Source organism: Bos grunniens, chromosome 24 (assembly GCF_055505025.1).
Source record: "Bos grunniens cultivar Pamir isolate PY7600 chromosome 24, Bosgru_T2T1.0, whole genome shotgun sequence".
In the NCBI taxonomy this organism is placed as follows: Eukaryota; Metazoa; Chordata; class Mammalia; order Artiodactyla; family Bovidae; genus Bos; species Bos grunniens.
In genome coordinates this window covers 21,958,122-21,984,590 of record NC_141188.1, presented here as the reverse complement: position 1 = coordinate 21,984,590, position 26,469 = coordinate 21,958,122, and the positions used below count along the sequence as shown (strand labels likewise).

The 26,469-nt window shown below is 45.4% G+C and overlaps 1 protein-coding gene across 18 annotated transcripts in view; it reads left to right on the top strand.

Annotated features, from left to right (window-relative positions):
- The window catches only part of FHOD3 (formin homology 2 domain containing 3), a 523,276-nt gene that overhangs the window by 473,492 nt on the left and 23,315 nt on the right, over positions 1–26,469 (top strand). For 15 of the 18 annotated variants that reach the window (XM_086372649.1, XM_086372648.1, XM_086372646.1 and 12 more), the window contains 6 exons: positions 6,733–6,915; positions 8,739–8,858; positions 9,889–10,050; positions 15,982–16,172; positions 22,187–22,379; positions 26,179–26,202. In XM_086372649.1, coding sequence (XP_086228775.1) covers positions 6,733–6,915; positions 8,739–8,858; positions 9,889–10,050; positions 15,982–16,172; positions 22,187–22,379; positions 26,179–26,202 — 873 coding nt within the window. The remainder of the gene's footprint in view (positions 1–6,732; positions 6,916–8,738; positions 8,859–9,888; positions 10,051–15,981; positions 16,173–22,186; positions 22,380–26,178; positions 26,203–26,469) is intronic. The other 3 variants (XM_086372647.1, XM_086372645.1, XM_086372635.1) reach the window with 1 other exon arrangement.

The following is a 26,469-nucleotide window of genomic DNA, read 5'->3' as shown; positions in this document are numbered from 1 at the left end:
TTTGGGGCATGATAGAGAGGATGTTGGAAAAAGAAGTATCTAGAGCTCACCACCTGTGACCTCACTCTGACCCCACCCCAAACACGTCTTCAGTACAGTTTGGTGTCACTGGCTTCTGATAACCTCCTGAGGCCGCCCTCTCTGATAACATTGATGAGCCCAGGACAACTACTCTTCCACCTAGATACATCCTAAGGCATGACTGTGTAAATGTCTGCACCTTTGCTGATTATGATGTCAAGTGTCTGGTCTCTTGTTGTTTTTAATTTTTTGAATTAATATGGAGTAAAATTGACTTTGTGTGGATCACAATGAACTGTGGAAAATTCTGAAAGAGATAGGAATACCACACCACCTGACCTGGCTCCTGACAAATCTGTATGCAGTTCAGGAAGCACGTTAGACATGGAACAACAGACTGGTTCCAAATTGGCAAAGGAGTACGTCAAGGTTGTATATTGTCACCCTGCTTATTTAACTTATATGCAGAGTACATCATGAGAAATGCTGAGCTGGATGAAGCACACGCTGGAATCAAGATTGCCAGGAGAAATATCAATAACCTCAGATATGCAGATGACACCACCCTTATGGCAGAAAGTAAAGAAGAGCCTCTTAAAGAAAGTGAAAGAGAGTGAAAAAGTTGGCTTAAAGCTCAAAAGATCATGACATCTGGTCCCATCACTTCATAGCAAATAGATGTGGAAACAATGGAAACAGTGAGAGGCTTTATTTTCTTGGGCTCCAAAATCATTGCAGATGGTGACGGCAGCCATGAAATTAAAAGACGCTTGCTCCTTGGAAGAAAAGTTATGACCAACCTAGACAGCATATTCAAAAGCAGAGACATTACTTTGCCAACAAAGGTCTGTCTAGTCAAGGCTATGGTTTTTCCAGTGGTCATGTATAGATATAAGAGTTGGACTATAAAGAAAGCTGCTGCTGCTGCTTAAGTCACTTCAGTCGTGTCCGACTCTGTGCGCCATAGGCGGCAGCCCACCAGGCTCCGCCGACCCTGGGATTCTCCAGGCAAGAACACTGGAGTGGGTTGCCATTTCCTTCTCCAATGCATGAAAGTGAAAAGTGAAAGTGAAGTCACTCAGTCGTGTCCGACTCTCAGTGATCCCATGGACTGCAGCCTACCAGGCTCCTCCGTCCATGGAATTTTCCAGGCAAGAGTACTGGAGGGGGGTGCCATTGCCTGAGTGCCAAACACATGATGCTTTTGAACTGTGGTGTTGGAGAAGACTCTTGCGAGTCCCTTGGACAGCAAGGCAATCCAACCAGTACATCCTAGAGGAAATCAGCCCTTAATATTCATTGGAAGGACTGATGCTGAAGCTGAAACTCCAAAACTTTGGCCACCTGATGCGAAGAACTGACTCATTGGAAAAGCCCCTGATGCTGGGAAAGATTGAAGGCGGGAGGAGAAGGGGCCAACAGAGGATGAGATGGTTGGATGGCATCACCGACTCAATGGACATGAGTTTGGGTAAACTCCAGGTTTTGGTGATGGACAGGGAGGCTTGGTGTGCTGCAGTCCATAGGGTCGCAAAGAGTCGGACATGACTGAGCAAATGAATTGAACTGAGCTGAAAATTGACTTTAGGGGAGTCCAGATCTATTGAGTCTTAGTGCTTAGTCTCTTAGTCATGTCCGACTCTTTGCACCCCCAGTGACTCTAGTCCACCCAGCTCCTCTGTCCCTGAGATTTTCCAGGTAATAATACTGGAGTAGGTAGCTATTTCCTTCTCCAGGGAAATCTTCCTGACCCAGGGATTGAACCTAGGTCTTCTGCATTGCAGGCGGATTCTTTACCCTCTGAGCCACCAGGGAAGCCCAGTTTAAAACATATAAATTCCTGCTGTGACCACTGTAGTCAAGATTCAAAATAGTCCCATCTGCTGAAAAAGCTCTTGTGCTCTTTCCAGTCACACCCCTAACCCACCTAGCCCCTGGTAACCAAGAATCTATACTCATCACTGTGGTTTTGGCTTTTCAAGAATGTTACATACATGGAGTCATATAGTGAGTAACCTTTTGAGAATGACTTCTTCCACTCAGCATGATCGATGCCTTTGTGATTCATCCAAGTTGCAGTTTGTATCTGCAGTTGATTCCTTTTTGTTGCTGAGTATCATTGCATTGTAGGGATGCACCACTGACTCTTCATCTCTTTGCCCATTGAAGAGTGTTCAGCTTCATCCAGTTCTTAGCAGTTATGAATAAAGCTACTACAAATACTCAAGTACAAGTTTTAGTGTGAACATAAGTTTTGATTTTTCCAGGGTAAATACAAATGGAATCACTGGGGCATATGATAACTCTGTGTTTAATCTTTTGAGGAACTGTAACTTGTCTTTTCATTCTCTTAACAGTGTCTTTCACAGAGAAAAAGTGTTTAATTTGAATCAAGGTTAATTTATTAACTTATTCTTTTTTGTTATCATGCCTTGGAGTTCACTGTGTAACCTGGATCACAAAGATTTTCTCCTGTGTTTCCTTCAAAAAGTTTTGTAGTGTTACCTTTATTTTGATAGCTGTGATCCCTTTTGAGTTAACTTATCTAGAAGATAGTGTTATCTAGAAATTAATTTATCTAGTTAACTAGAAGTTATCTAGTTTTCTGGAGGTTAACTTATCTAGAAGGGCTTCCCTGGTGGCTCAGATGGTAAAGAATCTGCCTGCAATACAGGAGACCTGAGTTTGATCCCTGGGTCAAGAAGATCCCCTGGAGGAGGAAATGGCTATCCAGTCTAGTATTCTTGCCTAGGGAGTTCCATAGACAGAGGAGCCTAGTGGCCTACAGTCCATGGGGTTGCAAAGAGTCAGACACGACTGAGCAACTAACACTTTATCTAGAAGGTAGGTTTCAGCTGAGGTTCGCTTTTTGCATATGGATTCCAGTTGGCCCAACACCATTTGTTGAAAACACTGCCATTTGTCTATTGACGGCCTTCACACCTTGGTCAGAATCCCTGGGCCGTGTCTGTGTAGTCTATTGCTGGACGCCCTGTTTTCTCCCACCAATCTATGTATCTATGCTGCCCTGAAGCCCACGCCACACTGTCTTAATACTGCAGCTTTGTGGTAGGTCTTTGTGACTCCTTCAAGGGTATCCTTTTCCAGAATTATTTGGGATTGACTATTTTGGTCCTCTGCCTTGCTGTAAAATTTTTAAAAGCAGCTTGTCTATATCCACAAAAAATCATACTATTTTGATTGGAATTGAGCTAAATTTATATATCAGTTTTGGGAAGACTAACATCTTAACTATGCTGAGTCTCTCAGTCTGTGAACACAGTTCATCCCCTGTTTACTTAGTTCATCTTTGATTGCTTTCATCAGCATTTCTACTTTCCACAGGCACATTCTACACATACTTTGTTAGATTCATCCCTAAGTATTTCATTATAAACACTGTTTTTAAAAAAATTTTGTTTGTAATTACACTTTAGTAATGTACAGAAATAAAATGGATTTTCTGTATACTGACCTTGTATCATGCAACATTGTTTACTCACTAAGCTGTTTTGTAGAGTCCTCAAAATTTTCTATGTGGACCATTATGCCCTCTGGGATGCGGACAGTTTTATCCTTTCCTTTCCAATCTGTATGTATTTCTGAAATTGTATGTACCTCAGCAGGATTTCTACACAATGTTAAATAAGAATGGAGAGTAGACACCTTGTCTTGTTCCACATCTTAGAGGGAAAACATTCTCTCTGTCACCATGAAGTATGAAATGAGTTGTGGTTTTTTTTTCATTAATGTCACCTGTCAAGTGGGAAAAATTTCTTCTATTAGAGGTTTCTGAGTTTTTGGTTGTGAATGGAAATTGAGTTTTATCAAAATTTCTTTGCATCAATTGAAATGACTGTGTGAATTTTCTTGTTCACACTGTTAATCTGGTAGATTAATTGCATTGATTGATTTTTTTTCATATTGAGCGAACCTTGAGATTATTTTAAAATATATTGCTATATAAAATATAGCAATAGATTTATATATCTTAAAATTTAGTTATATACTCTAAAATATTTTGTTAAGGGTTTTTTACATCTGGTTCATCAAGATATTGGTCTGGAGTTTTCTTGTATTTGTTGAGTTTTTTTTTTTTTTTTATCGGGCTCATTCTAATCTCATAAAATGAATTTGAGAATTGTTCCATCACCTATTTGAGTTCAGGCCACAGATTCTGACCTACCTTCTGCAGACTATGGTCTCAGTGTCAGCTCAGTTTTCAAAGTCCAGTTCAGGTCTCAAAGCCTCTGACCTGCTGTTGAAGGTCAGATTCACACATGAGCAGTTCAGGGAGAAGCTCAGAAGTTCTGAAACCACTTTGTGCCCTTGCTTGGCAGGCTCTTCATTTTTCATGACCTCCCCATTGCTTTCCGGGTTTCTGGGGCCTTCCTTTTTAGTAAAGCTGGGACTTTAGTTACCTCACTTTGCCACACACTTGCTATCACTGTGCCCTTGTCTGGGGCTAAGCCAAGCGAGGGTGGAGAAGAAGAGCAAAAGGGGTTGGCCCCACCTCTTGGGGCCACAGCTCCACTGATAGGAGAGGAAGTTTCCCTTCACGTGAGATTTTGGACCTGCAAACCCTGCTGTCACCACTCGGAGACCCTTTCCCACACCCGGAGAAAGAACTCGAAGCCTCCCCTGGAGCTCTCTGTCTGCCCCTGATACCCTCTTCCAGACTTTGGCTGCCTGATCCCAGGTTGGGGAATACCAGAGGGAAAATGGTCAACTCATTACCAGTTCAGCTGAACTTCCAGTTCTGGTCTTTTTTACCTCTGTCCACCTGCTACTGTTGATTTTATTTTAAAGTCTTCAAATAGCTGCCCCTTGACTACTGTCCAGGGCATGTAGTTTCATTCAGTGGGACAGTGCTTACCCATGTCTCCCAGAACTGGAACTCCTTCCCACACCTAATCCAGAGGTTTGCTATTGTTGAGCAGTAACTAAAGCTGCTTAGAATTAATGAATTAATGTAAGTTACTAAAAAGCATGGTGCAGTGTGTATTTCTTTGCTTTGATATTCTCATTTGTTAAATGAGAGAAAAATAATGACACCTTCTGTTTAATAATGTTGCATGTGCAGTGTCACATGATGGGAATTTTGACCTTCATTAAAACTGTAATCACTGAGGAATTTGAACCTATAAGAATCATGATCCTTCTGACACCTGTTTGCTTCCTCTGTCTTCCAAAAGTGACTTTTACCAGAAACAAATAGAAGCAGGAAGTGAAACTGTTTCCATTAGTAGGTAAGTATCGCTCTTTGTAAGGACCATCATCGTTTGTTCCTTAATCAGACTTGAGTTTGATGTTCAGTTCAGTCGCTCAGTTGTGTCCAACTCTTTTCGATCCCGTGAACTACAGCATGCCAGACCTCCCTGTGCATCACCAACTCCAGAAGTCCACCCAAACCCATGTCCATCGAGTCGGTGATGCCATCCAGCCATCTCATCCTCTGACGTCCCCTTCTCCCCCTGCCCTCAATCTTTCCGAGCATCAGGGTCTTTTCAGATGAATCAGCTCTTCACATCAGGTGGCCAAAGTATTGGAGCTTCAGCTTCAACATCAGTCCTTCCAGTGAACACCCAGGACTGATCTCCTTTAGGATGGACTGGTTGGATCTCCTTGCAGTCCAAGGAACTCTCAAGAATCTTCTCCAACACCACAGTTCAAAAGCATCAATTCTTAGGCGCTCAGCTTTCTTTATACTCCAACTCTCACATCTATACATGACCACTGGAAAAACCATAGCCTTGACTAGATGGACCTTTGTTGACAAAGTAATGTCTCTGCTTTTGAATATGCTGTCTAGGTTGGTCATAACTTTCCTTCCAAGGAGTAAGCGTCTTTTAATTTCATGGCTACAGTCACCATCTGCAGTGATTTTGGAGCCCAGAAAAATGAAGTCAGCCACTGTTTCCAGTTTCCCCATCTATTTGCCATGAAGTGATGGGACCAGATGCCACGATCTTAATTTTCTGAATGTTGAGCTTTAAGCCAACTTTTCACTCTCCTCTTTCACTTTCATCAAAAGGCTCTTTAGTTCTTCACTTTCTGCCATAAGGGTGGTGTCATCTGCATATCTGAGGTTATTGATATTTCTCCCGGCAATCTTGATTCCAGCTTGTACTTCCTCCAGCCCAGCGTTTCTCATGATGTACTCTGCATATAAGTTAAATAAGTTAAAATGTTGTAATTTCTATATAAAACTTGAAATACATTTGGAATATTTAAAACAATTAAAATTATAGTATGATCTGTGGTACAAAAGTTAATCTGAGTTCTTTGGAAATGATTTATTTTTGTAAGATCCAAAATTAATCCATGAGAGGAAGTGTATGTTCTTAACGTGTTTCACTTTATTTAAGGTACAGGGAGCTGGTGTCTAATCTTTTATTCTTTCACCTTTCTCTTGTCTCCCATCCCTTTCTTGCCTGGAATGTTCTTCATGTACAAGATTCAGGAAATTTGGGGAAGTTGCTTATGAAACTGGAGATTTAGAGAGAGATGGAATGTTAAAACCATTGAATGTGAATTTAGATGCTACATAGGGCTTCTCTTCTCAAAAGTTTATTTGTATGTAATGCCTGTTTATGATAAGAGCCCTGACAACAGAGTATCTCTCCTACCTGGCTGGAAAATTACCATATGAATTTGGAAACATCACAGGGTCCATCACTAAGAGTATACGCTATCTTTCCATCTTTCCAGAAAATTCTAACCATGATTCCCACAGAAGAGGAGAAGCAGAAGATTCAGGAAGCACAGCTGGCCAACCCTGAGGTGCCCCTGGGCAGCGCAGAGCAGTTCCTCCTGACACTGTCTTCCATCAGTGAGCTCTCAGCACGACTCCACCTCTGGGCATTCAAAATGGATTATGAAACTACAGAAAAGGTAAGCACTTAGGAAGCAAGGCAGCCAGTCTTATGTCCCCAGGGTAGAGAAAGTCCATTTTTTTAGTGGTGAACGTAGTGAAGTAGTATTCCTGAGGCAGGGTTTGAAGGGTGAGTTGATGGTGCTGGGGACATGTATACCCTGAGTGTTGAACAGCCTATACCATTGAGGGGTTATTCTAAAGTGTCTGCCTGACACCAGCCTCAGATACTTGACTGGTTAAAAAAAAAACAAAAACAACTATTAAATGTTTTTCTGACTCTATATGCTCAATGTAGAAAATACAGAAAAACACAGTATGGAAAGTGACTTGTAATCCTTCTGTCTGATGATGGTCACCTCACTGCCGTTGACTGTGGTAATTAGCAGGTCATTGAGCTCCTCTGAGAGAGGCTCTCAGTAGAAAACCTGAGATGGACAGATTGCAAGAGTTTGGAAGGAGCGTAGAAGGAGAGGGTTTTTGATAGTGAAGGCAGGGAAGACTCATCCTAGTAGAAAGTAGAAGAAGCAGGCATCCTCTCTGGTCTGGCACGAGGTGTTTTTGCAGACCAAGCAGAAGAAATCAATGGAGAGAACCAAGGAGGGTGCACGGCGAGCTGGAGGTGAGCTTGAGTGAGAAGTGCCCGGGGCAGGTGGAGAGGCTGTGTGATCTTCCTCTTTCTGTAAAGGACGAGTACGTTCCTTACTGAGGGCCACACAGGTAGCAGTGTGTTAGTCAGCTCTCTCCTGACCACGGCTGATGCCTACAGAACTCATCCTTCACATGTTCCTTCAGCGTCTGAACCACAGTCTTCCTCTTTGTCTTTCTCCTCCCAGGCAGGTGACACTGGAAACTGGCATCACTGTCCCAGGACCCAGGTCTCCTAATGTCTCCTCTAGACACCCTGTGGCTGGCCACCTGTTGGCCTGAACCACCACCCGCTAAGCCACCTCTTGGCTTAGGGTGTTTCAGGAGAAACTGCTGTGTTTGACTTCATTCCCGAATTGGACAGGGATGAAGTCTAGAGGGGCTAAGGTAACTTGGTTGCAAAACCAGTCGGCATGTTCGGGTGATTTTCTGTAGCAAAGTGAAGTAACTTCATGGAGAAAACTGGTCATCAAGTCAGCCTTGGCTGGGGACTGGTAGGGCCTGCTGAGCAGAAGTAAGGCTGGAATGAATGAAGCCCAAGCTGCTGGTTTTGGGGTCCGTGCTCAGGGAGAGCCTCAGTGAGGACGCTGAGGTGGGGGGCTGTTATGAAACAGTAGGACAGAGGGAAAGAGAGACCGAGGCCACGAGGTTATAGGACAGGCTACACATTCGAGAGACTGGGAGTTAGGAAGGCGGTGGGAGTCATGAGGATGGTGGTCTTCTAGAAAGCAACCCAGGCCAAGAGGTGGCCAGCCACAGGGTACCTTGAGTAGACATTAGGAGACCTGGGTCCTGCGACAGTGATGCCGGTTTCCAGTGTCACCTGCCTGGGAGGAGAAAGACAAAGAGGAAGACTGTGATTCAGACACTGAAGGGACATGTGAAGGATGAGTTCTGTAGCCATCAGCCATAGTCAGGAGAGAGCTTGGGAGACGGGCAGAAAAAGGGGAAGACACCTAGCCAAGCTCCTGTGAGCCACAGGGACCCACCTAGTCTCCACTGAAGAGACTTTGGGGCCAGACTTTCTCCTGTCACCTTTCTGCCCTTTTCCGTACCTGGAAGCATGTGCCAGTCACATGGGATTGCCTTACACTGGGAGGACGCCACTGGTTATGACCTTGTACAAAAATGTGAAAGGATGAAGTAAAGCCAAAGTGCGCACTCTATCATCTTCTAATTTTTTTTTAATTGAAAGGAAGTGGCAGAACCACTTATGGACCTGAAGGAAGGAATAGACCAGTTGGAGAACAATAAAACCTTGGGCTTTATCCTGTCTACTCTCTTAGCCATTGGGAACTTTCTAAATGGAACTAATGTAAGTCTCCCCATCCTTTTCCTCCTACCTCCCTGGTCACAGAATCCCCTCCCTCTCCTTGCTGGTGGATCACTGATCTTCTGAGGCACAGTTGAACAATTTTCACTGATGTTGTTTTTTGGTGAAAATTTAGAGGTTTTGTCCTTAAAATATCGGGGCCTATTTATTCAAGCCTGTATCTTGCTGTAAATAAGAAAATGTAAAAAAATAAGCACATTATTCCTTAGGAAGGTTGGCTCCTCTCACAATTGACTTTGGAAATGTTTTCTTCTACAGTTTTCTTCTTTTTCTCCCTGAGCTTATTACTTAAATATTTGTACCCGTACACATTGTAAACACACTTAAACAAAAAACTGGCCTATCTTTAGCCAGGAAGTAGAAAATCCCCAGCAGGGAAGGGATTAGGGAAGTTGTGGCTGCCTACATGGCAGAAACCCCACACCCAGCACCCTGATTTAGGAGCAGAGCCCTAGCCCATGGCTGACGGCCATGGTCAGGAAGGGCTGGAGGCTCATTTCACTATCAGGGTGGCTGGTGCTTGTGTGGTCCGCTAAGGACGTTGAAGCATGTGGCCTGAGATTCTTCAGTCTCCAAGAGGGTGTTAATTCTAACCATTTGTACCTTTCTAAGAGCCTGCATAACACTTGTTCTCCACATCCTCTCCAGCACTTACTGTTTATAGATTTTTTTTTGATGAGGGCAAACAGAGAACATCAGGGGAAGAAGGGGGTAGGACAGATAGAGAGGGTAGCTTTTAAACACAGACATTGCCATGTGTAAAATAAATAACAACGTGGGAAGTAGCTGTATAACACGGGGAGCTCGAGTTGGCGCTCTGTGACGACCTAGAGGGGTGGGATGGGGTGCGGGGGTGGGAGGGCGGTTCACAGGGAGGCACATATGTCTACTTATAGCTGACTCACACTGTTGTATGGCAGAAACCAAAACAACATTGTAAAGCAATTATCCTCCAACTAGAAAAAGAAAAAAGCTTGTTCTTCCATTCTCTTATGTTATGTTGCCCAAATAGGCCAAAGCGTTTGAGTTAAGCTACCTCGAGAAGGTTCCAGAAGTCAAAGACACAGTGCACAAGCAGTCGCTTCTCCACCACGTGTGCACCATGGTGGTGGAGAACTTCCCGGACAGCTCGGACCTGTACTCGGAGATCGGGGCCGTCACCAGGTCAGCCAAGGTACGTGCGGGCCACGGCGGGGCAGGTGGGGCCCCTCTCCCCCAGAGCTGGGGGTCTGCACCCGCCATTTCTGCAGAGGGAAGGCCCTGTTAACCGAAACGCCCACATGCTGCTTGCACCACCTGCTCTAGAGTCTGTGAATAAACCTCACCTCCTGCCGTTTCTAATGGACTTTTGAGATCACTTTCCCATCTCTGGTTCTCTGTCAGATTCTTTCCTGCTGAGGTATGTGAGGCAAGCCTGCCGTTCCCAGTCAGTCCCAACCCCACGTCCCCTGGTCAGCCGCCGTACTCACCAGGCTGGCTTCTCCAGAGCAGAGAAACCACCCAGCTGGTTTTAGGTGACAAAAATGTCCAAAAGATGCACTTTGGCCCCCCTAAAACTTCCATAGGGCCCTGCATTGAGGTGTGGAGCCAGGGAACTAAGGGCACGCCTGGCCCCCTACCCCTCACAGGTTGGCCATGCCTGTGATCTTACACCAAGGGAACAGTTTTATGGGGCTGTAAACAGTGTATAGCATTGGCCCCTTAGCTGCAGTCTCTTAAGCTTAGCGCAGAGTTAAAATCTTCATGAACTTTGGTTTAGTGGTGAGAGCTGGACAACCAGCTGCCCCCGCTGCAGGAGCATTATTGCAGCCAAATAACCACAGAAGGATCCCAAATACAGCAGAACCGGGAGATGTGAGGGTCTTGAAAGCAACAGGGAACTCGAAGGGAGGGTCTTCAGTAGGACACAGGAGCCAGGCCTGTGTGGGAAAACTCGCAGAAAGACAACCTGGCCAAACTGCATTTAGCTCTGGGACTCACTGGAGTCTAGTATGGTTGTAGGAGGGCTTCCCAGGTGGCTCAGTGGGTAAAGAATCTGCCTGCAATACAGGAGACACTAGTCACATATGTGTGTTCAATCCCAGCGTCAGGAGGATCTCCTGGAGAAGGAAATGGCAACCCACTCCAGTATTCTTGCTTAGAGAGTCCCATGGACAAAGGGGCCTGGCGGGCTACAGTCCATAGGGTCACAAAGAGTCGGACACAACTGAAGTGACTGAGCATGCACACATGATCATCAGAGAGACTGTGGTGGGCAGGAAGGGGGAAAGGCTTTGCTAAGCTCCCCTTCAGGGAGCTCTCCTTTCTCTGTCTTCCCCATCAGAGCTGGCTCTTGGGGACCTGCAGCCTGGGACCCTCCTTCACCTTCCCCTAGCTGGCAGCTGCCAGATCCACTGAGCAGGGTGCGCTGAGCCAGCATGATGGGTAGTCCTTCCTTGAAGCAGAAACAGGCATGACCAGCAGTCTTGCAACTCAGAGTAGACAGCCTTTTCTATTTCATAGGCACTCTCACCATATTTACTCTGTGCCAAGCCCTGTTCTGAAGTCTTTAGAAATATTACTTCAGCATTCTAACCAAGGCAAAAAGCCCCTCTGAATGTCCCAACAGGGGTCTTCTAGTTGCTGCTCTGACATCCCCCCATGAACACCTTCTCAGAAGACTGTTAGGAGTAATTCTTGAGGTGAAGTCTTCCTGGCCTCTGGATCCCCATTTCCAGAATAAGTCAGTTTCCTTTTTACGTCTAGTCCTTTGTTCTTTCCAGGGCCTTCTACTGGGTGGAGACTGCTTGTGCCAAGAATTGCCCTGGCTTAGGCCCCCTGCACTAGACTGGCCCCCCGTTTCAGGCCTTTCCTTGTTTAAAACCTGACTACACAAGCCAGAACTGTGGGTCGCTTCTCCCTGTTAACCTTGGCAATTCTGAAGGATGACTATTGACCCAAGTCCTTGTGACTTCAAACAGGAGGCCAAGAGGGCCCCTACCACCACTTTTTAGCTTTTACTCTCAAAGTTGGGAGACATTGAGGGGCACCTTCTGTGTAGACAGGTACACAGCCTACATCAGGATTCATTCCATCCCCTGACGTGTTGCTTTGGGGGTCATCATTGCAACCCCACAAGGAGCAGGTAACTCTAGTGTCTGGAGGAAAACTTTGTCCCACCAGGGCTTTGGGGGAAGTAAGTAGAGATGGGCATAGCTCTGGCTGCTCCTAGAGAGGTTGAGGCCTCACAGGCTTGTGCAGTGCTGACAAGTCAGGTTACCTTTCAAAGAGAAATAGTGACAAGTGCTCACTGACCTGACCTCACAGCTCCAGAAGTGAAGGCAGGTGTCAGTGCAGGCTCTCCCTTGTGTTAGTTATCTACAGCTGAGTAACAAATAACCCCCAAAGCTAATGGCTTAGGACAATGTATTAGTTTCTTAGGGTTGTTGTGACAAAGCACCACAAACTAGGTGACTTAGGAAAACAGAAATAATTTGTTCCACCATTCTAGAGGCCAGAAATCTGAGATCAAGTTGTTGGCAGGGTAAGTTGCTCTTGAAAGAGAAATGTGTGCCATATCTCTCTCCTGGAAATCACCCCAGCCTCTTCCTTTACCTTCACATGATGTTCTCCTTGTGTGTCTGCATCCAGATGTCCACTTCTTGTAAGGATACCAGTCATATTGGACTAGGGGTCCACCCTACTCCAGCGTGACCTCATCCTAATTCAGTTAATTACATCTGTAATGACCCTATTTCTTAATCAAGTCACATTCTGATATACTGGGGCTTGGGACTTCAACATATGAATCTTGGCGTGACACATTTCAACCCATAATAGACAATAAGAAACATTTCATGAATGGTTGTGTCTCCGATTCTCTTCTGGAGTTTCAGTCAACATTTCAACTGAGGCTGCCATCATCTGAAAGCTCAGCTGGGGCTGGAGAAGTTTTCCCCATGGTGGTTCACTCCCCTGCTGGTTCTTAGAGAGAAGACTCAGTTTCCTCCCATGTGGGCCTCGCCCAGGGCTCCTTGAGTGTCTTCATGACATAGCAGATGGTCTTTCCCAAAGTATGTGATCTGGATAGAGCGCACAGAGCTCCATGCAGGTGCTCGTCCCTTTTTATGAACTAGCTTTTACTTTCTCTTCATTAGAACCAAGTCACTAAAGCTGGCTCACATTCAAAGGGAAGGATTGCTGGCTTTACATTTTGAAGGCGTGAGTGTCAAACAATTTGACACACTGTGTGTTTTCCTCATGCCGTCCCTTCTGCAGCCCTGGCTCTTGTCCCTGAGTTGCCCTGCTCCAGCCCAGACTCACTTGATAAGATCTGACTGCCTCACAGCACAGCTCTGTGTCCTCGTACACATGGAAAGTGGCCCGTTTGGGCCTGTTGTCAGGAGAGGGCTTCCTGGCAATGACTTCCTGCTTGCAACAGAAGGCCAGGCCAGCTCTCTGCCTGGGGTGGGATATTTTAGGGACAAACCTAGACTTAAGACCTGATTGTTACAAACTTAGACTCTGGAGCCAGAGATATTTGGGTTCAAATGCCAGCTCTACCACCTCCCAGCTGTGTGGCCTCTCGCAAGTTCCTTAACCTTTCTGTGCAACAGTTTCTACCCCAGGAAGTGGGGCCAGTAATAGGATCTGAGGCCATGAAGTAGTGTGAAGGCTCAGATCACGGTGGTGCCATCAGTGCAGCAGGCAGCCAGCTGAGGCAGCCTTGCTGCTGCTGCTGCTAAGTCACTTCAGACGTGTCCAACTCTGTGCTCCCCCATAGACTGCAGCCCACCAGGCTCCTCTGTCCCTGGGATTCTCCAGGCAAGAGGACTGGAGTGGGGTGCCATCACCTTCTCGGGAGGCAGCCTTGCAGCTCTCCTCAAAAGATGCTCCATTAATCTCCCTCTTCAAACAGCTTTTGGTCAGCGGCTCCCCGTCTGCTTTCTATTGGCAGTGAGGTTGCTTTCCCTGCTTTTAAAGGCTCACAGTGGATTCTCTTCCTTGAAAACTCTCTCTCATGTTGGTGTCTGTTCACCCACTCTGTGCCCACTGCAGTGTTGGACAGGCATCACCTGTTAGACCAAGGACTCAGTACATTCTGAGCTGAACTGAAATTATTGAATTTATTAACGTTATTAAAAATATTGTGGCTCAAAGTTGCTGCCAGGTGCAAATGATTAGACAGGTTACAACTGGCTTCAAACCTCCTGCTGCTGCTGCTGCTGCTAAGTCGCTTCAGTTGTGTCCGACTCTGTGTGACCCCATAGATGGCAGCCCACCAGGCTCCCCCGTCCCTGGGATTCTCCAGGCAAGAACACTGGAGTGGGTTGCCATTTCCTTCTCCAATGCATTAAAGTGAAAAGTGAAAGTGAAGTCGCTCAATCGTATCCGACTCTTAGCCACCCCATGGACTGCAGCCTACCAGGCTCCTCCGTCCATGGAATTTTCCAGGCAAGAGTACTGGAGTGGGATGCCATTGCCTTCTCCTGGCTTCACACCTCCTAGACTTCTTCGATATTATGTGTTGATCTCAGGTCATCTGGATCCCTTTGTAGACTTCCTCTTTGAACTAGTCAGTCCTTCTTTTCTAAGGCTGCATTTCTTTTTCTTTCAGTAACATGTCAGATTTTTTTCTCAGCTCCACTGTATCATAGGAAAATGTAGCCTTTTCTAATCTGGATCCCAAATCCCTTTGTTTTCAGGCAAATGATTTTTCTCAATGTCCCACGACCCCCAGTGCTACCTGAATCCCCAGCCTCTGCCTCAGCTTGCCTTCTGCTTCGGCACCCATAGTACCCAAGAAATGCATGACGTGTGCTGTCGTGCCTGACCCCCTGGACATCCCCTTTGCTCAGCACATCTTCATCCTGTCTCGTGACACATCTCACAGGATCAGCCTTTCTTGACTTGGCCATTGTCTTTCTCAGGGTGGGGCTGGAGGGCTGAGGTCACTCCAGCCGGTCCTTTTGGGCACTCACCTCCAGGCCCTGCTCTCGTGACCACAGTCGCAGCATCTGAGCGATGGCGGCTCACCTATCCACACTTCCTCTTTCTCCTCCTGACCCCCATTTGCTGGCCCCTCGCCCTGTCCCTCTCTCACTCTCCAGCCTCCTCTGTCGCCTCCCTTCAGCTCACTGGTCTGTCTAGTTCTTCCTCCCGCTCCTAGTCTTCTCAATTTCTTTTCTCTCTCACATCTCCCTCCATTAAATATCCTTCAGTGTATTTACCTCATGGATAACTCTCTGATTCCCATAATTTTTAGACTAGAAATTCCATCAAAACATTCCTTTAGAAAGCCTCATCTCAGTTCACTTCAGTCAATACAAACTGGTCCCACTTCCCCGAAGAGCAAAGTGAATGCTCCGTCACATGTGTTCTTTGCACACATGGTTTGCATCTGCTAACAGATGGGGGTGGACCACACACTGACTCTCACCCGGACACACAGGCCTGATGGGTAGTGTATGTGCTCAGTGATCACCTGTCCGCATGGTGAGCCTCCTGGGGAACAGCAAGCTGGTCTCTTTCTGCATCTTTGTCTTCCTCATACCTGGGGGCGGGAGGTGGGGACTGGCATGCACTCCTCGCTTCTCCCTGAGTGTTGTTTGAATGAGGGAATGAATGGATAAATAATTTGTCATACAGTGTAAAAATGATAATGGTGAAGAGAAGCTGGCTGCCCCTTAACTGGCCCTAACATATTAAGACCATCCATGTCTGAGTTTGGTGAATTCCTCTAACCTCAAGTGAAATATCTAAAGAATAAGAGAGCTCTGAAAAATTTTATGAGACATCTGCTCAGTTCATCTTGTACTAGGGTTCATTGATATCATGTTTTAATTTACAGTTCCCAAAGACTTTCTTAATATTTCTTTCCAAATATGGAAAAAAAAAGTGACACTTGTACTGAGTTCATTTGGAGAAGTTTTATCACTAAATAATTTGATGTAGAGATAATGACAAATACACATGTGGATAATTTTTAGGCCGTAAATACATTTGTATTTCAAGATGTAAATTGGGTTTTGATGTTTGTTTCTTCCCGGAGGCAGTTCGGTTTCCTGGGTCAGGTTGATGTCCGGTTATTTCAGCACATTTGTAATGTTCTCTCTCTGATTTTCAGGTTGACTTTGATCAACTTCAGGATAATTTATGTCAGATGGAGAGACGATGCAAAGCTTCATGGGATCACCTCAAGGCAATTGCAAAACATGAAATGAAACCAGTTTTAAAACAGCGAATGTCAGAGTTCCTAAAAGACTGTGCAGAGCGAATTATAATTTTAAAAATTGTCCACAGAAGAATAATTAACAGGTGAGTAAATTGAGGAGTTCATGCAAATATCAGTAAAAGGGCGTGTTGAAGATATTCTGCAAAACAAGATGTGAAGGTACATATACGAACATACTGAAAATCTTGGTACATAGCAAGTGTACCTTTGATGGACAGTCTGCTTAATTTTTCTTAAACACACACGTGGCCGTAATGCCACTGAATCTTGGAAGGAATCTCAGAGATAATATCGTCCCAAAGTCCTACTCGATCAGGAACTGCATCTGTAAGATCTCTGGCAAGCTGGCCTCTGCATCTCTGCACCTAGTTGAGCGGTTCTGCCTATAGAGAATACACAGCCTTGCAAGGCAGCTTGACTTGTTAGGAAAGTCCCTTCCTCATGTCGTCCACAGTCTGCCTTCTGAGACCTTTCACTCATGGATTCTCGGATGGCTGCTCTGTATTGAGCCTGCCTGGAGGTGGCCCGCACCCCACAATGTGCATCATCCTCTGGACCAGCCTTCTTGAGAGTCCCAGGATCCATGAGGATCCGGGGAGACACAGCAGTGACATGGCAGGCCTTGCTTCCTGCAGGGAGGCTGGCGAGGGTCTAGGGTGGCTCTATGGTGGTCCACAGCTGTCTTCCCTGTAAGTGGTAGCAGCATCAGGACAGGGTGCCCCAGCCCCCCGGGTCAGGCTGTTTCCTACCAGGCACCCCCACTTGGTTCTCCTTTGTCTTGTCGCAGAGCATGGCTGGAGGTCCCTCCTGCTGGCCTCTGGAGTCTGAGTGCTCTGTCCTGGGCCCTGCTCCTTGGTGAGCAGAGGTGCAGGCCCGCAGGCCGTGGTTTCCCTGGAGCAGCTGCTCTGCGAATAGACCTGCTGAAACAGGCCTCACTGCAGCTCTGTGAAGGCAGGCCTCCCTCTGGGTATCTGAACGGCAGACCTTCCCCGGAGACCTGCTCTTCAAGTCCACTCCCACTCCTGTGCTTGAGTACTTTATTACTGTCTCAGACAAATATGTGGCATGTTCACTTATCCTTGTACATTTCACATTTTTAAAAATCTTTTCTCTTTTCCTTCCCTCCTTTCTCTGTCTTTCCTTCTTTCCTTCCTTCATAGGAACCCACACTGAATTTTTTTTTTTAACCGTGCTAAAGGATATTTTTATTTTTTATTTTATTTTTTTAATTTTATTTTATTTTTAAACTTTACATAATTGTATTAGTTTTGCCAAACACACTGAATTTTTTAAAAGCCTCCTTTTCCTGTCTGCCTGTGAACCCTCTCCCAGTGTGTATGATGTGCTGTTTGGGTGATCATACCTCCTGGGCCTTGATCCAGGCTTTTTTTGGTGGGCAGGGGTAGTCTTTAAGTGTTAGACCGGACAAGAACAGGGGACAGAATCTTCCCTCCAGGTTGACAACTATCCATTACTCAGTACTTTTGGAATTTAGTTGTTCATCTGTAAGTCGCCCTCCCTGTTCTTCATCTGGACCTCACAGCTGCCCTCCGGGTAGGAGGATCTTATCAGAGATTTTGTCAAATTTCTTACTGAAAGCATAGTACACTCTGCTTTTAACATGGTTAAAGAGGGGAGGCAGAGAATGTAAGCGGCTTTGGCCCTCCATGCTTTGTGTGATACAAGCAATTTCCAACTTAAAACTATTCAAATAAACAAATAGTTTCCATTTGGAATGTCAGGAAACTGGAGCAGTTTTATGAAGGTCTTGTAAAGCTATTATGCCTGGTCACAGTAACCATCTTATCCCGGAAAGTTTAAAACTCTGTTTTGCTGATACATCTGTTCCCTAAGCTATTGTGTGTGTGTGTGTGTTTATGTGTGTGTATGTATATCTGTATATATATATAGATATACATATGTGAATATATATATAATGCATGTGTAAAATGTATATAATGCATACAACATTTGCTCTGATTGCCTATTCTTCCTGGTAAGCTGGTTGGCCAGCTGTTGCTTGCTCTTGTATAACCTGGATCCCGGAGGCTCATTATTGGGCACCCATTTGGCCTCCCCCCCTTTTCTAGCTCCCATGGAACTAATGGGGGAGGTGCGTCCACCTCCCTTTCCTGTCTGATGACACCTCCCCACCCCCACTCCCGCTTAGTGACTCCAATGGCCCCTTTTAATAAAGGAGCAGAAAGAAGAACTTAGGCAGTTCTCTTAAGGCAATACCTGACTTTCAAACCGTTGCCTGAGAACATCTTGTTCCAGATGTCCGAAACTACAGACTGACCTGCCCTTTTCGCTGCTGTGGGGACAGGCATTCCCACTCTGTGGGTGTGCAAACCCTGGTCAAGTCGCAGAGTCACTGGCTGTAGTTACACCACAGCAGGCCCCGCAGAGGGACCAGGTGAGAGCTGGGAGGAAGGCTTTCCTGGGAGGCATGGAGAACCACCACATTCTGTGGGGAAGGTCAGGTGGAAAACAAGTGTACACCCACACTGGCTTCCTGGTGCCCCCAAATCCAACTCTCCCCACCCTCAGCCAGATACCGCACTCATGGACACACGTGAAGGCAAGAGGGGATGGTGGAAACGGTCAGAGATGTTTGGTGTGTGCCTCAGAACACTGATAAGAGGAACTAGCGCCTCTGTAACCTTAAGACTTTCTTGCCATGTGTTCTGAAAGTTACAAACTTAATTAACAAAAATCCCTCAAACCAGTGTGATGGGATGGGTGGGTGGGAGCTTCAAGGGGGAGGGGATGTATGTACATATAGAGCTGATTCACACTGTTTACAGCAGAAGCTAACACAACATTGAAAAGCAGTTATATTCCCGTTAAAAAAAAAAATTCCCTCGAATGTTTTACTCCCTTAAAGGTACACTCATTTTGCTCTTCTGTAGGAAGGCCACAGTCTCTTTGCTCAAATGGACATGAGTCTTTTTTTCAAGCATACAATGTACTTTCTTCTCTGTTTGCACAATGTATATTTGAATCATATCTCCAATTTATATGTTAAGATTGGATCCCCTCTAGATAAAAGCAATGTTCTAAAAAGTGGAGGATAAGGAATCTTGGGTTGTATTTATGTATGAAAGAGGACCCAGCTGTGATCTGATTGGTTCTCCCTTGATTCATCTTACATATATTCATATAGTATAGTATCCTATCCTAATACATTTAATATCATGTCATATTTCCAGGGTACAATGTCAGGTACTAATAAGAGCCAGGAAGAAAGATTAAAGAGTACATTTGTGACAGGGACTGACTGGGAGGTGCTGTTTTATTTGGATGATTGGGGGAGGCTTCTTGAGGTGATATTCGGGCAGGAACTTGAGGGATAAGACAGAGCAATCCAGGCTGCTGTCTGTGGCAAGAATGCTTTGGGCATAGGGAAGAACTGACAATGGAGGCCTTGTCAGGGCCTGTGGTCCTCCCAGTGGAGTGGCCGCCTGTCCCTCCTCACGGATGCTGCAGGCTCTCAGCTGTGTCCCCTGAGGGTCCCCTACACACCACATGGGGGGCCTGAGGTGGGCTTGTTCAAAGAATCATGAGGAGTCAAGTGTGACTGGTGTCCTAGGCAGTGAGGTCAGAGAGGTAGTGGGGCCAGTTCTGAGTGAGACGCCACATCTTGTTTATTCATCTGTTGATGGATACTTGGGTTGTTTCCCCCTTGGGGCTGTTACGAATAGGGCTGTCATGGGGTTTGTGTAGGTTTTGTGTGGACCCATAGTTCCATTCCTTTTGAGTAAGTGTATAGGAATGAAGGGGCTTCCCAGGTGGCACTCATGGTAAGAAACCCTCCTGCCAATGCAGGAGACTTAAGAGACATGGATTTGATCGCTGGGTCAGGAAGATCCCCTGGAGGAGGGCGTGGCAACCCACTGCAGTATTTTTGCCTGAGAATTCTGTGGACAGAGGATCCTGGTGGGCTACGGTCCATGGGGTTGCACAGAGTTGGACACAAGGAAGGGACTTAGCACGCACACACAGGGATGAAACTGCTGGGGCACAGAGTGGCTCCGTGTTTAACTCTGTAGGAGCTCTGTCTTTTCCACCGCGGCTGAACCATTCTGCGTTCCCACCAGGACTGTGTGAGGGCCCCCATTTCCCTGCATCCTCACCAATGCTTGTGCTTGTCCGTCTTTTGTATTATAGCCATCATAGTGAATGGAAGTGGTGTCTCACTGCGGTTCTGATTTGCATCCCCCTAATGACTAACAGTGTTCAGCATCTTTTCATGTACTTATTGACTATGTGCCAATAATCTTTTTGGAAATGTCTATTCAGATCTTTTGTTAATTTTTTATTTGTCTTTTTAGTGTTGAGTAGTAAGATTTATCTATGTTTTCTGGGCACAAATCCCTATTAGACATGATTCACAAATATTTTCTCCATTCTTTGGGTTGTCTTTTCAATCTTGAGAGTATCCTTTGAAGTTTCTAAATTTGATGGAGTCCAATTTATCTTTTTTTTTTTCTTTGGGTGCCTATGCCTTTGGTATCATATCTAAGAAATCATTTTCTAATACAAAGTCATGAATTTTTATAGTTTGTTTCTTCTTAGTTTTATGGTTTTAACTAGCATTTTTGGTTGTAAATAGCATTTTTCTATCCCTTTCTAATTTTATGTTGTATGTTCTCCTTTAGTATTCTTCACAAATAGACTAATCTACTGTCCCTCATTTGAAAAACATACCAAACCCCTTTTAAACTGTATAAATTAAGTGATCAAAAATGTTTTTTTCTACAATTAGTGATATCAATTATATATACTGTTTGTTGTACACAAAAATTTCCCTTTGTCTCCTAGTAGCTTCCTTCTCATTTCCTGAATAACTAAAAATTAGATACATCTTTGTTCATTTTTCTTTTCTAAAAGTTTTAAGTAAATAGAATTCAGTGACTTTAATTTATATACTAAATAGATGAAATAAATTTTATTTGCTTATAAACATCTTTTTACAAATCATTAATTAGCATGTTATTCAAAATATGTTCCTGTCAATTCCATCTATTCATTTAACTCCTCTAAAATTGCTAAGCAGCATTTCTTTACCCCTACTCAGTTTTCATATGAGCTAGAAAACGTGCAATACTTTTCTTAAAAGTGAAAGTGAAAGTCGCTCAGTTGTATCTGATTCTTTGCGACCCCATGGACTATACAGTCCATGGAATTCTTCAGGCCAGAATACTGGAGTGGGTAGCCTTTCCCTTCTCCACGGGCTCTTCCCAACCCAGGGATTGAACCTAGGTCTCCCGCATTGCCGGTGGATTCTTTACCAGCTGAGCCACCAGGGAAGCCCTTTCTTAGAATAGTACTTTATCATTTTTCTTATAAAAGTTTTACACACCAATTAAAAAAAAACATTAAAACACAGATAAGAAGGAAACAGTACTTAATCTCCTGAAAACATACCACCTCCATCAGTGAGAAGGTTAGCTGAACTTGACTTCTGGTTACATTTTCACTCTTTCAGTTCAGTTCAGTCGCTCAGTCATGTCCGACTCTTCGTGACCCTATGGACTGCAGCATGCCAGGCCTCCCAGTCCATCACCAACTCCCAGAGTTTACTTAAACTCATGTCCATTGAGTCAGTAATGCCATCCAGCCATCTCATCCTCTGTCAGCCCCTTCTCCTCCCGCCTTCAATCTTTCCCAGCATCAGGGTCTTTTCCAATGAGTCAGTTTCTTTGTGTCAGGTGGCCAAAGTATTGGAGTTTCAGCTTCAGCATCAGTCCTTCCAATGAATATTCAGGGCTGATTTCCTTTAGGATGGACTGGTTGGATCTCCTTGCAGTCCAAGGGACTCTCAAGAGTCTTCTCCAACACCACAGTTCAAAAGCATCAATTCTTCGGCACCCAGCTTTCTTTATAGTCCAACTCTCACATCCATACATGACTGCTGGAAAAACCGTAGCTTTGACTAGACAGACCTTTGTTTCACTCTTTAACCTCAAAGAACCCCAAGAACGAAGAACAATGTCTTTGGGTGTTTGGTTTTTTTTTAAACTGAAAGTCTGCAGACAGCCGATTTTTGTTCCTCAAATCTGAAGTCCTTGCCACCATTGTTTCTTCATGGCAGGTTCCACTCCTTTCTCCTCTTTATGGGCCACCCACCGTATGCGATTCGGGAAGTGAACATAAACAAGTTCTGCAGGATCATCAGTGAGTTTGCACTGGAGTACCGCACCACCAGGGAGAGAGTTCTGCAGCAGAAACAGAAACGGGCCAACCACAGAGAGAGAAACAAGACCCGGGGGAAGATGATCACTGATGTAAGTTTCATGAAGTCAGTTTCTTTACGTCATTTATTCTGAATGTCTGATCAACCATAGAACCTCTCCACAGTTTAGAGGCTGCACTTTTCTCTTTTTTTGATTGTGAAAAAAATTTGCCTCTTTTAAAAGATGCTCTTAAACTGTCCCTCTACCACTTCGGTGAAAATCTGAAATATAACAAACTTCAAACTAAGTTGTAAATTAAGGAGGGGTGGCTGGTGGAGGAACTTTAACCTACCATACAAAGTAATTAACTTGGTGGGCTGTGTGATGCTGCTGCTGCTGCTGCTAAGTCGCTTCAGTTGTGTGCAACCCCATAGACGGCAGCCAACCAGGCTCCCCCGTCCCTGGGATTCTCCAGGCAAGAACATTGGAGTGGGTTGCCAGTTCCTTCTCCAATGCATGAAGGTGAAAAGTGAAAGTCAAGTCGCTCAGTCGTGTCCGACTCTAAGCGACCCCATGGACGGCAGCCCACCAGGCTCCTCCACCCATGGGATTTTCCAGGCAAGAGTACTGCTAATGACGTTGAATACTTGATTCCATTTTCAACCTTTGTGAAGTGACTAGAATTGAAAGAGGAGAAGAAAAAGTCTAAAAGATAATGACACCAGAGGAAGACAAAGGTTCTGATTTGAGAATTGATTCAGAATTTTAATAATCGGGATAATATTACATAATCAATCAGTTGACACATGGACCACCCATTCTAGGCATTTGAATGGAGAAATAACTGATGTGATTGCTCAAAGACATAATCTTATGGGCTCTTGGCAGTCCCTTGAGTTAGAAGATAGGAGAGCCCAGAGGACAGTGAATTTAGCAGGAGTCTCTGATGGCCCCTTGGGGAGCCCTGCACACTCGCATGCCTCCCCAGCCCCTGGGCTTGTCCTGCATCTCTTCCACCTTAGCACCGAGCCCACACACACCGTGGACGCCATGTGGAGGGCAAAGCGCTGTGTGAAGATGCCAGAGACAAAGACACACAGCGCAGGTGCCTCTTGCTGCTGGGCTTTGATGAAACGTGTTCATTCACTTCAGTCATGTCTGAGTCCTTGCGACTGCACGGACTGTAGCCTGCTAGGCTCCGCCCCTCTTTATATCTATCTGAGAAGCACAGTGCCCCTCAGATCCAGGGAACAGACTAGGTAAAGGATTAAGACACAAGGAGTGACCTCATCATGGGGGTTGCAAGCCTCTGCTGAACCCAAGTCAGGCAGGTTTCTCTGGGGAGGAATATGCTCAGTTAAGAAGACCTCACTGAGGCTGCCTTCTGTGCCCATGGTGGTCAATCATCTTGTAAGACATATAATAGGAAATATGATTGCTAGTCATATTCCTGAGGGGTGTGACCTTCTCAGATGAATTATCTTAGAAATTGTGTTTCAATTTTAAGGCATTATGAAGGAGAACCAGGGACTAGTCTCCTTACCATTAACCCTACACTTGATCCTTTTTTTCCTTGGAATTTGCTGAATCCTTAGGGAGTGCCCAGATCACATTTCTGCAGAAGGGACCCTTTCTACAGATTGTTCTGAAGACCAGTGCCATCAGCTGAGTGTTCCATGTCCTCTCCTAAAATCTGGGTTCAATTGGATCTTCAGCTTCCTGGAAAGACAGTGAATCAAGAAGCAAACTGAACCCACTTGGGCAAACTGTGGCCTACATTTCATTCCAAAGTATTATTTTTAAAAGTTTAAAAAGGGAAGTGCTTATGTTTGTGACAATGAGACACATTGGAGTGTGAAAAATACAAACTCAATATGCTTATAGTTACGAAAACACATCAGAATTTCTTGCCAAATTCTTGAGATTTTTTTTTTTTTTTTTTACAGATCCCACTAATTTTTAAGTTGTGTCCTTTTCTGAAAATATTCAGTCCTCCTATTTATAAACAGGGGTAAATGTTTCTAGGATTGGATTCAAAACTATTTAAATTTGCATTGAAATCTGGACAGCACAGGTTTCTTCAGGGTTCACCCTCAAGGTGGCCCTTGTTTTTGATGGTACGAGTGGCACCATTCATGTAGAAAGATTGCCATCTGCTGGAAGATTAGGGTATTGTCACTCGACGCAAAGTACGCAGCTTCAGGTTTTTCCAGCTCTCAGTTAAGCATCCATTGTGTGCCCACCAATCCTAGGAAGATGTGAGTACAATAGCAGAGAAACTTGTACCCCACGGGTGTCATGATCCGGGTAGAAAACGACATATGCACAACTGAAGACAAAAGCAGACAATAGAGAGTCGCAGAGCCCCTGAGCATCAGAGCTGGGAGTGACTTTTAGAGAAAACTGTGGGAAGTCATTTTTAATATAGATGCTGAATAATGAGGATGGAAGTGGTTGCAATTAGACAGAGAGGACTTTAGGAAAACCATCATTTTATGAGGCACAGAGAAGTCTGGGTAAAATCTAAAGACCCCGCATTCACAGTCAGCCCCACACCTGTTCTCACGTGCCCGTCCGTCCCCACTCTTCTTTCTCTATTTCTGAATGTGCAGAAGGCCTCCTTTCTTACTCCTCAGGAGTCCTGCCATGTAAGGATCCGTGAGAACTTAACTCAAGCCTTTTCCCCTGTGTCCTAAACTAGTTCCAGGCAACACGGTGCATAAACAAGACAGCACAAGGCAAGTGTGGCCCTTTCTGCCTTCATCACACCCTGGACGGGCAATGAGAACGTAGGCTGTCCATCCCAGGACGCTTACAGCCCTGCCGAGGGCCGTGGTCCTCCTGGGTGAGACCTTGAATCTTCTCCAACCCCAGCTTCCTCTTCTGTGAAAAGCAAACGCTAGTGACTGGTGGGTATTGAGAGGGCTGGAGGTAAGCACGTGTGCTAATCACTGGGACAACGCCAACTCTCCAGTTAAGGAAGCTCTAAGATTTACAAAAAAAAAAAAAAAAGTCGTCTCTCATCACAAGGCTGATTGCCTGGAGGCAGTGTAGAACTGGAAGCATTTTGTCATTTCAGCTCCCAAAAGTTTAGTCAGTTCTCAAAAACCTGCGTCTAATTTGCCGTCCTGGCTTGTAACCTCAGTGGAAACACAAGTTAAATTAAGGGTGTGTCTGATTTAGAATTAAGAAATTGACATGACTTTCATCCTCAATTTATTTTTGGAAAAGGAATATTTTATTTGGTTACTTAAAGCAGTTTGGCTGGTGATAATTAAAAGAATGGTGTGTCAGTTCAGACAGCCTCCATGAGGGACAGGTAAGATTTTAAAAATCGTTTGACGTTTCTGAGGAAAGAGTCAGGGGACCCGTCCTGCCCAGGCGTTGGTCCCGCTTGTTCTGAGTGGCCTGTGTGTAGACAGGTTCAGGGGGACCCAGACCTGGCAGCCTGGGCAAGGAGAGGCTCAGCACCGGAGTGAGAGGAGGGGACACAGTGGATGGATGGAGACAGGCAGAGGGAGGTCCTGATGGCTGGCAGGCGGTACTGGGTTCCCTGGGACATGGCCAGCCCAGTGACCAGCCAGCTGACCATGGTCAGCCCATGGCCAGACCACAGAGGTCTTTAACGGTTAGGGGACCAGGTGAACCAGTTTTTGTCCTCCTAGGCAGCCTCAGGAAATTGGCCTGACCTTGGTCAAGACTGGTCTTGGGACTCTCAGAGAGTGTCCAGACAGGAGGGCTATGCAGGCAGGACTCGGCAACTCACATCAAGAAGGGTATCCCCGCTTGTGGCGGCTGAGTCCTTTTATTGGAATTTGATGTGGCATTGAGATGATCTCATCTTTGCTGACTTCTGTGCCTTCTGAGCATCCCTTCTGTCTTTCCCATCCTGTCCTGTCCTCTCGAGTAGACTGACGAAGAAGACGAAGTTGAGGTAGGATGTTTATAAACATGGAGAATGCCATGCGTGACCCTCCCAAGTGTGCCATAGAATCTAACCTGACGTGAGCGGCATGACATGCCAGCCCTGTTCAGTGCATTAAACCTCGCATGACTGTTTTCTGCTGGGTTTCCGTGTGATCACTAACCTCCTTACTGGGTTCTCGTGGTGTGTGTCCCAGGGACTGACTGAAGGGAAACTGCATTTTCCTAGCTGTCCCAGAGTCCCAGGCCCTGTCAAGGGTGGCAGGGTCAGCGAATC